Source organism: Akebia trifoliata, chromosome 5, assembly GCF_017979445.1.
Source record: "Akebia trifoliata isolate Shusen 1 chromosome 5, ASM1797944v1, whole genome shotgun sequence".
NCBI classification, from domain to species: domain Eukaryota; kingdom Viridiplantae; phylum Streptophyta; class Magnoliopsida; order Ranunculales; family Lardizabalaceae; genus Akebia; species Akebia trifoliata.
In genome coordinates, this window is record NC_141379.1 from 33,382,352 (window position 1) to 33,397,753 (window position 15,402).

Sequence of the window (15,402 nt, forward strand, 5' to 3'; positions counted from 1 at the left end):
CACTTCATGACTGATTTTCAAGTTTTAAATCCATATAAACAAATTTCCAGTTTTAATCCTTAACGTTAATAATATAAGATACCGTAATTTTTTTATTTTAACAAGAAAAAAAAATACTTTATATTCAAATTTTGGACAACTGGATTATTATAAAATTAAAATAAAATATTCTTTTTATAGTTTTTTCTTAATACTAAATGTTATAAAAGTTATCTAAAACTAAAATTAATTCAATACTTTTTTTTACATGTATTAGAAAATTGCCTTTTCAAAGTTAAATTTATTTTCAAGTATTTTAGTTATGTTGCTAAAATAAGAAAAAAAAGAAAGAAAAGAACTAGTGATGAAGAAAATAGAAAATGCAACTGAAGCATAAACAAAACAAAAAATAACTCCAAAGATGTTAATCTTTCATCTTATTTTTATAGGGTTCAACAGGTTCAAACCTTAATCAGCACTAGCCAAGTTGATCCTATTGATAATTGAATCTGGAAAAAAAATAATTCCTTTAATGGATTTGCCAAGTCGATCCCACTGATCAAAGTGCACAACTAAGATTACATGATTGAGATGATTTTCGATTAAAACATTAAATGAAGGGGAACATCAATGCCGCTGCCACCACAGCGTTCCTTACATAAGGACAGGAAATTCATAAATTCCAAAATTAAATCTTTGACAACAAAGAACGCAAATTAGTCAGCGAAATGTCATTGATCATCACAAAATTAAACAAGAATAAGGTACAGAAAGGCTCACAACAGATCACCTTTTTCTCTTCTAAAATTCAATTAAGATAAAGTTTAATATCGATCCCATTATCTATAAGGGACTGAACTACTGCTCTAATCTTCCCTTCAAACTTGTCACGGTCCCTTGGGGTATAAGAAGCGGTGTACACGTCAGCTTCTCTTGCTCTGTCAGCTAAGATCCGACCAATAGCCAAGCAAGCGGGTATATCTGATCGAGACTTGAGAGCAGCCTTAATGTCTTTAGAGTTGGTGCCTGCGACTGCTACCTGCTTAAATGTCACCCTATGTGTAAGTGATGCTGAAACAAATCGCTTGGAGAAGAACACGTCGAGCGTAAATGGTTCCATGTATGCTATGGTGCGTTGCTTGAATGATATGTGTTTGTGTGGGTTCTTTGACTTCTTCTCCTTCTTGTAAGTGTACGGACGGCTATTGTCATCATCAAGAAAATCCTCCACGCCGAAGAAGCTTCTTGGCGCAAAATGAACCTGTCAAAGTCTCCTTCAAATTAAGCAAAAATACCTAACCCTTTTTTTCGGTAAAATGCATAAGAATACATTATCAAGTAGTAAGCTGGCCATCACTGGGACATGGGTCATCGATCCCTTCAACAAAAGCATATTTCTCAAGGACGCTTGACATATTTTTGGCCACCCAAAAGAATGCACTTTAGTCATGGGTCCCCTCATTCAATTTAAGAGAACTACAATACCATACCAGAGCTTGTATTGTTTAACACCCCTCGTCAAAAGAATGCAAAAGATTGCATTTTAGTCATGAACCGTTTTATTCTGGGGAAAATGGTCCACCAAATCAACTAAAGAGGAATACAATAACATACCACGATCTTATACATGGTCACATTCTTTGCCCAAGGAGTATTGGGCAATACAAGCTCAAGTATGTCGTTACTCAACAGGCTTAGACCCATAGCTCAGTTGGTTTGACACATTGCAAAGCAACGTTGAGGTCGTGGGTTCAAGTCCAGTTTATCCATCCAACCAGAAGCATATATAATTCAACAGATCAAGCTTTTACTGATATTTCAAGCGATTTCCTCTTTTAATCCTAAATTATATGTGATATAACATAATATGTAGGCCTTGGAAATCCTTACACAGAGGAATAGCTAATGCAATTCAAATGCAGAGGGTTTTCTACATCTCCTATTCTGTGAACATGGACACATAGGAACGGTCGCTACCTACTCGTAAGAAGTAAACTACACAGTGGTCAGTGGTCAAACTATATTGAGAAAGAAGTCATAAGCTTGTAGGAGCTGATATAGAATACCTGTCCGTTGTGGAACTCGCGTGCCAATGCATATAAAACTGGCTTACTCTTGTCTCTTCTGTTCACAGTAGCCCCTATGTTCCATACATCGCCAAATACACGCTTGAACATTTCCACACTCCAACACTTTCCAAAATGATACGGTACTCTGGTCAATCGTATAACTACTCACTTGAAAATACTATAGAAGTGAGAAAAAAAAAAAAAGAATTAGAAGAGTGCGAAAGGAATCATTTGAAGTATTGCGTGCAGTAAAGGTGAATAATAATCTCCTCTCAGAATTTTTTTCTTTCGAAGCAAGCTATTCAAAGACTTTAAGGGTGTATTTCTTGAAAACTTGTTATTTAAATGGTATTCAATATGTAAGCCAAATGGTTAATTTAGGGTCTGTTTGTTATGATTTTTTCCGGCGGCTTTTTGGGCTTTGAGCTGAAAAAGCTGGAAAATCACGTTTGTTGGTAACAGCTTCTACTTCAACAGCTTTTGCAGAAAGCCCAAAACTGCATTTTTGAGAAGCCTTGCTTAGGCTGCTTCTGCATGAGAGCCACTGTAAGAAACCAACACCGGGGGGTAAAATGACAATTTCACCCCTCATTCTTCTTAACTCATCGATTAAACAACAAAATCAATTCGACCTCTCTCTAGTACTACTTTTTTCCTAACTTTAATAACAACAAGATTCTCCTAGACGCATCTTCCTAGACTTTGAGCTTCTGCTTCTCCTAGACACAGAATCCTAAAGCAGAAGTTGGAATTTGAAACTAACAGACGCTTAGGTGGTGTTTGTTTCCGATTCCAAACGCAGATTTCAGTGCGTTTGCGCTGAAAATCTGCGGTTCGGTCTAAAATCCCCGTTTGTTACAAGAAGCTGCGTCTAAAAACTGCGTTTTTAAACGCAAATACGAGAAGCCTTTAAAACCCGCTTTTTTTTTCGCGTTTGCGGGTGAAGCTAAACACCGAAAAACGGTTCGATTGAAATGTCCGTTTTACCCCTGCCTCTTCGTCTCTATTCTCTCCATCGACAGAACAGAACTCTCTCTCGCACCCCTCTCTCTCTCTCCCTCACAGATCTCTCTCTCTCTCTCTCTCTCTCTCTCTCTCCGCTCTCTCTTCTCTTCTCTATCAACACAAATCGCACACAGCTGCGCACAGCTGTTCGTCTCTATTGTGCTTGGAAATTCATCTCTCGTCTCCCTCTCTTCTTCTCTCCATCTTTCTATGTTCTGCACCATATCCCATTATCTCTCTCTCATCTCCACTTGAGTTCATCCATCTCTCTCTCTATATATATATCTTTCCATCTCATGAACTAAATCTTTCTCACCTCAATCCTTTCTTATCTCTCTCTCTCGCGTGCCATGGATCTGGATCTGTGGATTTCAAAGGTTTAAGAAGGTCAGTATTTGATGGAAGATGAGCTTCAACTTCTTTGCGAATAGGTAAGATTTCAAGCTTTGATAATTTTCATACCTCCATTCTTCCATGATTTCGGGTTCACCTACAACTGCGATGGTCACAGTTTCAATGATCTTGTTGAAAATAGTTTTAGTAAGTTTTTCTTCAGATTTTGATTTGTTTTCTTTGTCAGATTCATGGATTTGGTTGTTTTTTATCACGATTTCAGAATTTTATCAAGATTCGGCAGATGATGCTAAATTGGGTTGGAAAGAATTGGGTTTCAATTTTATAATTTCGATTCATGGTGAGGGTCTTGCTGAATTTTCTGTGATAGAGTAGAATTTGGGTTTTTGGGTTCATTCTAGATTCTTGGTGGTGTTGATGTTTGAAGTCACAATTGTTCTAATACAATATTGTTGTAGCTGTAGTTGGTTTTTTAAAAATAAAAATAAATATATCAATCATGTTCTTTGTTTGACAATAATTCTGTTCGTAGTGAAGGTTTTGTTAAATTTGTGTTGAATTTTATTTGATGGAGTAAAATTTGGGTTGGTTCAATTCAAATTCTAGGTGGTTCTGGTGTTTTAAATAAAATAAACAATTTTTTTTTAATCAATCGTGTTCTTTGTTTGGGAATAATTATGTTCATAGTGAAGATCATTTTAGATTTTCTTTGATAGAGTAAAATTTGGGTTTGGGTTCAATCCAAATTCTAGGTAGCGCTGTTGTTTTGAATAAAAGAAACAAATTTTTTTTAACACAACTTTGTGGATACACGGGCAAGTAAGATACGAGGTATGCTTGTAAGGGGGGCTGCTTGTGTTGCTTTTATTCAAGGAAGATTTTGTCTCTCTTTTGCTTAGTGTCAAGGCATAGTAAAGGGTGATCACATAGCATATTATTTTTATTAGTTGTGTTCTTTAACTTTTTATGTCGTTCCCAACGAAATCGTTAAAATCAAATGCGTCGAGTGTCAACTACGATTGCTATTAAAGAAGATGGAGAGAATTGGTGACCAACGAAATCGTTAAAATCAAGGACAAAAAACACATGTTTTCTCTTCGAGGATTGTATTCCAAAGGTACTCTAATCATTTCTACTTCTCCAATTTTCCATTTTAGTTTCTGGATCTTGGTAGAGTTTTTTATTTTGATATGTTTAAGACTTTAATCTTGTTTTACATCAACTTTAGTAGTTTTTTTCAGTTGAAATTCGATTAAATCTCTTGGTTAGTTTCATATTAATTTCATTTGAGTTATTTTGATCCATGAACTAGTAGTTTATCGATTTCTTTCAAATTTTTGATCTTGAATTCGACTCTTGGACTCTGGATCTCTCTGTTTTATCTTTTTCAGCAAATTTAGATGACATAGTTAACTTTTGATCTGATATTTTAGAAAAATATTGAATATTCTATTGTGTTTTGTTCATTTTTGCCTCTGTTACTTCAGGGTGCTTCGATTTGTGTTTGAAAATTGCAATGTGTCCATATAAGTGATGCATTATAATGTTGACCTGTTATCAAAATTGTAGTCCTATAAATTTTTTTCTTCCAATTTTGAGATCTCAAAAGATTATTTAACCTGAGTGTTACCCTGACTCTCCCATGGGAACTTTGACTGGGTGGATGACATGTGACTAAAAGTTGGCCTGTGTTAAGACTTATTTGACTTTATATATAAGATTTTCATATGAGGCGGGTGAGTTGACATATTTATCTCCTTGGCCAATGCTTCAAATTGAAGTATCTGGTTCGGAAGGTGCTTTTATGCATGAATGGTATGCTTTCCCTAATTAAGAATGATTGACAATGCATAAGTGCTTGTGTTCTTATCTTGTGTTAATGTGAGTTAGAAAATTTGTACACATTACCACATTAAACAAGCTTTGTCTATTGGCTGTTTATGAGATTTACTTGGGGACAAGCTTTTGAGTTCTAGATTTCATTTAAATTAATAAATAAATATATAAAAAAAATCTGCACATTGCATTTTTACGGTTTATTACACATCCCCGTGGTTTGCAAGTGATGCAATAAGGATACTTAAGGATGGAGGGGTAGTCATGCGTTTTGTTATTAGTCGGAGGTCTTCCAGAGCACTTAAAATTTGTGTTTCTTTCTACTAAGTTGTCATTTCCTATTTCCATTTTTGTTATTGGTTGGATTGCGTATTATGCAGGTATTTTGTTTATCAGAAAAATTTTATATGTCCATTTTTAAGAGGAGATGCTGTCGAAATTTCTATAGAATTATAAACTTTTTAAAATTAAAATAAATATTTTTATAAAATTTTTAATATAAATTTATTATATATATATATATATAATGTAATTATATATTTATAAAGGTATTCTGATAATTTTTTATGCATTTTGAGTGTTCTATCAACCTTAAGGGTATTCTGGTCATTTTACCCTAAACAGCAGATTCTAGAAGCTGTATCAAACAATAATTATCAGATTCTGGTTAACAGCACAGCACTATTACGAAGCTGTAACAAACAAGTTTTTCAGTGTTTCAGCTTCTGACAGCAGATTCTGACAGCAGATTCTGACAGCAGAAGCTGACAGCAGATTCAGGCAGCTGAATCAAACGGGGCCTTAGTGTTCTCTTTGTACTCTTAATGGTCATCTCGAACATCAATGCTCTACTTCATAGATTTTAAATAAATAAAAAAAATCTATCCAGCAGACAAAGGTCACACTATGTTATTGTGTTGGAAACATATTGGTGAAAGAACACATCGAAACCAACAAGACTCAACTAAACTCAATATCACAATCATAATCAGATAAACATTTGTTCAATGAGATCAAATTCTCTCCATTAGCTGTCGAATGCTCTCTCTACATCTGGATGTTTAATACATTTGCTTCTTTATAGGTTCACATACAAAGGTCTTATGCCCAACTCCACACACCACAATCAGAATTTTAATTTTCTATATTCAGGCCTATTGATGTGCCACGCACGCCACGTTATACTCTTAATATTTGTTCTAAAATTACAAGGATTATTATCTATAATAACTAGTAAACCACCCATCTAATGATCTTGACTTAGAGAATCCAAGGGATATTCAATATCAAATTTCGAATTGGTATTCGAAGCCTCTTTTTTTTTTTTTTTTTTTCTCAAACCCAAAAATCCCTCCTCTTCAACCCCAGAAAGCCCTTTTAATAATCGGATTTCGAACCCTGTTTCTTTTTTCTTTTCCTCAAACCCAAAAAAAAAACTCATCTTCAATCTTAGAAAACCGCCTTTTTTTTATATTTTATCAAACTCATTCATCTTCAACCCATGTCAAGAAACCTTTGTTTTTTTCCTTAAACCCATTCATCTTCAACCTGTGTTCTCAGTAAAAATATCAAGGGTTTTTGGCTTGAGAGAGAGATGACACTTACCCGAACTAATTCGGGGAGATTATCGCCATCGAAGAGCGCCGCTGCCTGAGGTCGTCGTTGCGAGGCCTCCACTGGTTTGTAAACCCTAAGGGGAGAGATCAGGGTGAAGAGAGGAGACAAGGTTGAAGAACCCGACTGTGTTTAAGAGAGATGCTTTTGCCACACCACTAATGCCACACCAATTCCATATAAATTACAAAGAATTGGACATTGTTGGTGTGGCGTTAGTAAATGTAGTTCACTCATATAGATATGGTCACATTCAATCTGATCGGGTATATGGGAGAAATAACGACAGTAATACATACTCTGGATATGTCTTTCATTTCAATCGTCCATCTCACATATATACGGTCAGGATTGTGTGTGAACATATGATGTCACATTATTAATTTATTATAATAGTTATTTTCTTTCGAATCGATTTTTATCGGATCAGATGTACCAACATACGAATCTGTATCCAAACTAAATTCGAATTTTAAAAAAAAATCCAAATTCGAATTTCGATTGACACCCTACTTGGAGAGATGTAGAGAAGAGAGAGAGAGAGAGAGAGAGAGCTTAGTTCATCATTGAAGAGAGTTGTGACTTGCAAACAACACATCTGAAGTTGAATGTTAAAACTAACACACCCTTACTTGCTAAGTCACGCTCAGTGACCTCAAGCTAAAACCTCATATCGCAATGTAAAAGTGGATAGGAAGTGAGAAAGCATCTGGTTCATATCCACTTTCACATCATGAATTGCGACTTGAGGTCACTTCAACATCATTTTTGTTTATCTTGTCTCTCTAGGCCTTTCACTCCATCTATTCATCTCCATGAATAGGCCATTGGTGGGTGGTTCTAGCGAGGCTTGGTTAGCTGGTTGGGTTCTAATCCAGCCATCTATAAAGGAAAATACTGCAGTAACATTAAAATGTACATTGATCCTCACATTGCTGACATGGATGTATGTTCAAAATCATCGATTCTTTTCATCAAGATACGAGTGAAAAGCATCTATGATCACGTCAGCAATACATCAATGTTACTCAAACTGACAAACAGGTTTGGGTCAAGCTGAGTTGATTTTTTGATTTTATTAAAAATTAAATTCATGCTCTTTTCAAAATTATTTGATATTGCTTTTCATCTTTATTGGAAAAAAAAAAAAAAAAATGGCCACAGATGAAGATAATAATTTTTTTTTTTTTTAAATATCTTTATTTTTTAACATCTAACTTTACATGTAAAATATATTAGCCGGTTGGGCCCAATTATATCCATGAACTCTAGTATAGGCTTTCTACTTGGTGGCCACAAAAATCCATCCAAAGAAATCTATGCGAATCCCTGTAGAATTCCATTACAATTTGTTGTTGTACCCATTATTTACGTTGCAAGGATGAAAAATTCAAGAGCCAAATGTTATTGGAGACCATTTATCAAATGCACGCCTGAGAAGGAACATCTTCCCTAGGGATTATCACCACAGATTGATCATCAGGAAATTTGTATCGATAGTCTTTCTTCACATTCCATCAGTTTGTTTGTTGAACACTCAATGTCCAACATCAATGTACCCTAGAGTTCCCAGTGTCTCTAATGAAATAAAAGTAGAGATAACAGGGCATGTAACTCCAAAGCTACAAAGAACATTAAAGGAAAAAAAAAGAAAAGAGAGATAGAGAGAGAGAATATAATTAAACACTACAAGATGCATTCTATACATGGATCAAGCAGAAACCCAATAAAATTAACATAAGGTAAATTACTGAGAAACCATGATGACTAACCTGACACCTGATCATCAAAAGAAAAAGAACTAAAAGGGGAAAAAAAGATTGATTATTTACTCTTGATTACAGGATGAAACTGATCTCCATCTTTTCTCAGCCATATCGTGGAGCGAGTCCTCTTGACATGATCAGTGAAGAGAGAGTGTCTGTTGAGGAAATTAAAAAAAAAATTGTGTTTGAGAAAGCATGCAAGTTCGACACATTCAATGTTTCAGGTCCATTTTCTTTTTCCTGTCTTGGACGAAATTTTCCGAGACAGAACAAAACATTAAACCATACTTGTCAATGTAGTAGTACTGACCTGTCATACTCCAGCTTCTGAATAACTATCCCATTAAGTATAAGCTCTGAACTGTAAACTATTGCCCCTGCAAATTTAAGTTGCACCACAAAGCCTTCAACTTTCTGAGCACTTGAGTGAATGGTTTAAAGAAAGTAGAATAGAAGGGAAAGCTTCACCTTTCTCAAGGAGAGGCACACAGATTGCATAATCTTCTTCACAAGAAAGAACCAACAGATCATCTGGAACTTTATCGTCCTTTGTTACAGATCTCCCTATTCTCTCCACCGCCTGAGAAGCATTTTTGTAACCATGGATACAGGAAATTAATGGGATATCAATCCATCTGAAAAGCATTAGTAAGCGTGGTATGAAATATATGTAACAATTTTAGATATAATAGTAGTTGGTGTGGTTCAAATTTTAAATTTGTTTCGATTCATCTCAGCCGAGACATCTTGGAGTTAGGCATGGAAGAAACAAAACAAGTTGAAAATCCCATTTGGATTATTTGTCTCATAATGCTCCTATTTGTCTTGGAACATTAGAAACACTAGGGGAAAAACGATGAAAAAACAAATTCTGCTATATGAAAATGATTAAAAAATTGATCAAATATAATGACTACAAATAATGCTGATTTTTGGTACGAATATAATGATTAAAAACGCTGAACATTCACATGGTCATTAATCCCAAAAAGAGAATGCCACGTGGCATTTGATACAATCGTTGAACATTTTAAATTCCAAAGGGGTGTCGAATTTTTACTTTAAGAACACATGGTAGACCCAGTTATATCTTCCAAAAGGGTGAAGTACATGTGTCAGATGTGTCCAACACTACGTTGACCCTAGCTGAACTCTACTATTCTAACAGCTTTAACTCCTTACACAAATTTCATTACAAGTCCAATCTCTGACGAGACCTACTCCAAATTAAACAATTTTCTCTAAAGAAACCATGTTAAGCCCAATTACAATGGTTCTGGACTTCTTGGTTACGTTAAGATGTATGCAACTGTCATGAAGATACAACTTCTTTCCATGCAAAGATGAAATCAGACAAGTTTTCAAAATTATGCTACATCGCTACAAGGAAATTCTTATAGCTACATCATGAAAAAATTGTGAAAATATATACCTGGCCTTGAACTGCCTTCACCAAGCTTACAATTACTTCTTTACCAGGTTTTACATTTGGGGTGATGAAGACTCTTTTACCCTGCAAATGGGTTTAAAAAGACATCAAGATACTATAACAATTAATGATGCAGCATGAATCACTGCCAACTTGGAAAAACTGATAAATGCATTCTTCTAAACATGCAAGATTTTCAACCACCTGTAAAAGTGGACTTTGGCATGAACGTGCCAAAGAAATGGGCATGCTGAAGCCAATCTCCTTTTCCTTCTTCGAATCTCTCAATATGTAATTTTTCTCATCGATAAAACAACTCGCTTGTCCACAACTCTTAAGCCACAAATGCGTCACCACAGGTTTACCAAAAGCAATTGCTTCTAACATATTCCTAGTGCGTACAAACTTATCTGTTACAAAGTGTGTTGCTTCTGAAGAAGAGCATGCAACAGAAGCTCCTAGCCGTGCTAAAATCTGTAAAGTAGAAACCAACAGGCACATGCCAATATATCTCTGCTCATATCAACAACAAAACAGAAAAATAAAAAAATAAATTGTCACACCAATTTTTACTAATGACACACCAAGATATGTGCTAAGTCTTTGGTGGTTTCCATATGAATTGGGGCATTAGCAGAAGTTGGTGTTGCAATAGAATCTCTCAAAAAAAAGATACATGGAAAACCCTACCTTTTTCTGCTGCTTAATTATATCATCATCCAAGTGACGGCTGAACAAGACTCGAGCATTAGCCATATCTCTCTTTTTCCTCAATTCCTTCAATGGAGAAGTAGGAACTGTTGGAGTGGCGTCTAGTCTAATAAGCTCTCTCCTGAGGGATGATCCTGATGGCCTTTTATCGAAAAGTTGTTTGTGGTAGTCATTACCGACACAAACAGGTGATGCTACACTTATAGGTGTGGAACAATTAATGGGTGTAACACAAGCTGAACCAGATGGTTTAGCGTTCACTCTTGGTGATTCTTCTAACTTGGCATTTCCCTCTGAACTTTCAGCAGATGATGAAGAATTTGCATCACATTCCTTGCCAGAGGGAGTCGAGGTCTTAGTTGAACCAGGTTCAACCACAACATGCATTGTAAAGCTTCTCTTAGATTTGTTTTCTAAAGAAGATGAAGGACGAGGGTTCATAGACGATCGTGTTTTCCTCTTAAAATCCAAGTTAACAGCAGTACTTCTAGCATCTACTTTTGTCCTCTTCGGCCTAGTAATGGATGACACATTCACTTCTTCCCCATCAACTACTATGGATGGAGCATCAAAGCTAGAAGCATCATTTAAGTAATCTGACCGAGTTCTACATGTTCTCTCCCTGGGATAGCACCGCACCCGTCTTTTATCATTACTGGTTGTAGCTATCTCATCATGTGTTCCACCAAGATCTGTTGGCTCTTGTTGACTTGGCTTATTAAGTTTAACATCATCAATTTGGTCGGAAACTACTTTAAAGTTTTTACTTCTAACAGTCAATTGTTCGGGTGCATCAACACCTAAGCCACTGCTCCGTCTTCTCTTTTCCCCAAGGATCTCCACAGACCTTTGCAATGGGTTTACTGCTAATGACCGCCTAGTACGAAGGGCAACAGGTGTGAAAGACTTATAATCCACCTCTTTGATGTGGGCCTTGTCAATTGCACTCAATGCCTTCTCCTTGAAAGATTTAGAGGATCTTCTGCCTGAGTTTTCAGTCTTTGAGGTTCCCTTCTTTACTCTTGTTTTTATTGCTGAATTTGGCCCTGACTCCTTCAATTTTGGGTTCTTAGAGTGTTTTAGAGATCTAGCTCGAGTTTCTCTAATTAATTTGGTATCAATTACCTTACTTCTCTTGGATAATCTCGAAATGCTGCCTGAACCGGAAGAAACCCTCTTTGGAGTAGAAATGTGTTTTGATTGAGCTTTCTTCTTTGTGACACGTTTGGTACACCCTTCGGGCGCAATGTGGTTGTCAGGAGAACAACTGAGTAAGGCTTCCATGGCTTCAGCGGCCATTTGAGTATCAATTCCAACATCGTATATTTCCAGTGATTCCTTGCTAGTACAGATTACTTCTGGATTCATTTGTTCATCCAACTCCTCAAATAAATTCTTTCTAGTTTTTGATTCAGATATTTTTTGTATCTTCCCATCATCTTTCACATTGTATGACATTAATTTTGAATCTGAATGAGTTAAACTCATTATTTTCTGATGGACATTTATGCCTTCTTTCTCCTTTCCAAACTTATCAACCAAACATTTGCCCTTTCTGAAGTTACGCTGCCTTGGCTTTGGGGGTTGAGTAAAAGATACCCTCCCATGGCCATTGCTTCCAAATAACACCTCTTTCCTCTTACTGAAGAAATCGCCCCCTCCCTCGTCCTCCTGGCTGTCAACCCAATCAAAGATCTCTGACTTTCCACCTATGCTTCTTAGTTTAGCCATCTGAACCAAACTTTGAGGCCTCTTTGCAGTTGAGACATGAGTTGACTTCCCTTTAACGGTTTTCACAGGGCCGGCTTCTTGAGATAGTTCCATATCATTAACTGAAATAAACCTATCCACAACGTTCAATGCATCGGCTTGTGAGAACTCTCCAGGTTCCTGCGACCCCAAATATCTTAACCCTCTAAATTCATGATTGCAAGTCGGCGACTCTGGAAAATCTTTCACCCCATTAATACCGTCATTGCCATTTTTCGATCCATTTTTATTACCAGGTATATCGTCAGTAAAAAGCTTTCTAGCAGTTGAAGTACCACTCCTGCATCTAGTTTCATCCCTAAAATCATGCATCCACCCATTGTAGTTCATGGTATTATGCTCCTGATCATCTTCCCATACTTTCGTCCCAGTTGAAACTGGATCTCTTACCCCAACCCTTTTGTTATCCTCATGAACTTGATCTTTGCCGGATTGACTATTACTTGGAACATAACTGAAGTCAGTCTTAGTGCCCTTAGCAGTAATTCTGCGAACTGACGTAAAGCCCCGGCGTATAGATCCTGAGTCAACAAGACAACGTCTATTAATGCCCACAGGACCAAACAATGCATTGGTGCAAATACTTCCAAAGACACTAACTATGCTGGGATTGGCAGAAAGAAGTGTGTATTCTAAACCATGTGAACAGATACGAATATGTACCCGGATTTGGCTCTGCGACACCTTGCCTTAGTGGCAACGCAGTAGAAACATGAATCCTTAAAAGAAAATAGGAGGAAATAACAACACTTTATTATTTATATATATAAAAAAAAACTATAATAATCATAAGTTCAAAGTCTCGCTCTCAAAGTACACGTCAGTCAGTAAAATCAACACATCACACCCATGGAGCCTGACTTTAATTTGAGAGGGCCACATCGAAAGGTTGATACATTTGTTCGGTTAGTTCAGGGACAAGTGTTGCATGCAGAGAGGTTCCAAGAAAAACAAAATCAAGATGTCTTGACAGAGCATTCCAAGAAAAACAAACCAATATTTCCATAAGCCAAGGCGTGAAGTGAGGCGCTTGGTTGGCCAATGCCTCAAGACATAAGTCTCTCGAGGCACGAGGCATAAGCTTAGCATGCATGAAAGTTTTAAACGTATAAATGATTTATAACAAAAATAGAAAAACTAGGGTAGCCACCACATATATTTTTCAAGTAAGTCACACGCGTTGCCCCCAATATGTGTCTCAAAATGCACCCTTGAAAAATAAAAGCTATTGGTTCCATTTAGTAGTTTCTTACCAAACCCATTAAGACCCGATCGGTGACAGGTTGCTGAATTAGGCATACACCTTTTGTGTGCCTCTTTGTATGACATATTCACTTCAGTCTATATTCCTTGTTCCTTAGGACGTTTTTAATGAGCCACACCTTGTGGTGCACCATGAGGCCTAAGCCTCAAACGTCTTTCAAAACATTGAACAGAACCATGATAATAGTAGTACACTTGAAAGTTGAAAATAGATGTGTGGAAAAGGAGGAAAAGCCAACGTTTCATCCGGTTTGGAATCTCTTTTTAATTTTAAATTTTTTCCATAACAAAACTTAAACGGGTCAAGTCTCATTCCAAGCGTATAATTGGATTGTAACAAGGGAGTAATTATATTTCATAAAAATGGTTTATAATTAAACTTCCAATAAGTCCATTCAAAAGTTACCGATCTTCGTGACAGCCCTTAATTTAGGCTTAAAAGTGTGCAAATACTTATAATATCTTTAAACTAACCAAAACGAAGCACAAACACTCATGATCTGTGTTGCAATACCTCATCATCCTTATCCCAAAAACTTGGTGTCAACAAAATGATTCATATTTCGTCATTTAAACATGCTTTTAAGAAAAATCACAATGCATAAGTCCATTAAAAAATGAGTAAATCTTTGCAACCAAACAACCCTTTAAGATAAGCATAAAAGGGTATAATATAATATACCTCATCATCCCTATTCTAACTACTTGAAGTCAACAAAATGAATCACATTTCACCATTCAAACACAATTTTTAATAAAATTCACAAAGTAGATACTCACAACTAACCTGAACCGCAGGTTTCGCCAATGGGTTCATCTCCAAGCCCTCTTTCAGACTTATTGACAGATTCCACCCCATCGGCATCACTCAACACTTCCGTTCGATCCGTCCCTTCGCCATCACTGTCCCTAAAAACTTGATTCTCATACTCATCAAACAATAAAACCTGGGTTCCTGCATTCTCGTCGCATTCCATATCTTTTAATTCTTGAGTTTCGTTTTCAATTGGAAATGTATCTGTAAATGGGATTGTGCTTTGGAACTCTTCGAGGTTCATATCTTCGAGTTCCGAAGGAGAATTAGGGTTGAAGTTCTGAGTGTCGCTGTCGCTACTACCACTTTTGATGATTGAATCAGAATTACTACCTTTTCTGGTGTTGGTTTCGTCATCTTCAACACGACCCATCTCATATCTCTTCTTCTTCGAATGAAATCCCAATCCAAACAAAGAAAAAACTCAAATTTGTGGTGAAAAAGAGGAAATTTTATAAAAGAAAGAAAGAATGTTTTTTCAGAGAGAGAAAATTAGGGCTTAGAGGTCGAAAGGGGTGTGGTTGAATTTGAGATTTTGGAGGGAAAATAAGTAAGAAACAGAGGATTCGGTTGCAATTTGCAAATGCGTGCGCTGACACGTGTGAAGTATCGTGCCTTGAGGCGGGAATATAATAGTCATACCCTCCACCTTTTGGTATTAGTTGAGTTACCCTTATGTTTTCAAATTGAAGATACGTCCCTTGACCACGCTCTCCTCTAATATACTAATGGAAAATGAGTTAATTGCCCTCATAAAAAACTTTCATTCTTTTGGAATATTTATTTATTTAT

At 36.4% G+C, this 15,402-nt stretch overlaps 2 protein-coding genes across 3 annotated transcripts; both read right to left on the reverse strand.

Moving 5' to 3' along the window:
* Positions 1–687: 687 nt before the first annotated feature.
* Positions 688–7,070, reverse strand: LOC147402380 (Ribosomal L18p/L5e family protein). Its single transcript, XM_086444012.1, has 3 exons — positions 6,849–7,070; positions 2,046–2,226; positions 688–1,240 (listed from the first exon to the last, which is right to left on the reverse strand). Exons 2-3 carry the CDS (start codon positions 2,154–2,156, stop codon positions 788–790), a joined length of 564 nt encoding a protein of 187 aa, XP_086300138.1. The 5' UTR covers positions 2,157–2,226; positions 6,849–7,070; the 3' UTR covers positions 688–787.
* A 929-nt stretch (positions 7,071–7,999) lies between these two features.
* On the reverse strand, positions 8,000–15,169 carry LOC147402381 (uncharacterized). 2 transcript variants are annotated; one of them, XM_086444009.1, is made up of 7 exons: positions 14,584–15,169; positions 10,743–13,054; positions 10,257–10,526; positions 10,056–10,136; positions 9,092–9,203; positions 8,934–9,000; positions 8,000–8,778 (listed from the first exon to the last, which is right to left on the reverse strand). In XM_086444009.1, exons 1-7 carry the CDS (start codon positions 14,981–14,983, stop codon positions 8,682–8,684), a joined length of 3,339 nt encoding a protein of 1,112 aa, XP_086300135.1. In that variant the 5' UTR covers positions 14,984–15,169; the 3' UTR covers positions 8,000–8,681. The 2 variants fall into 2 exon arrangements, with proteins under 2 accessions (XP_086300135.1, XP_086300136.1); XM_086444010.1 differs by having other exon boundaries at positions 14,577–14,603.
* Between the last annotated feature and the right edge of the window lie 233 nt (positions 15,170–15,402).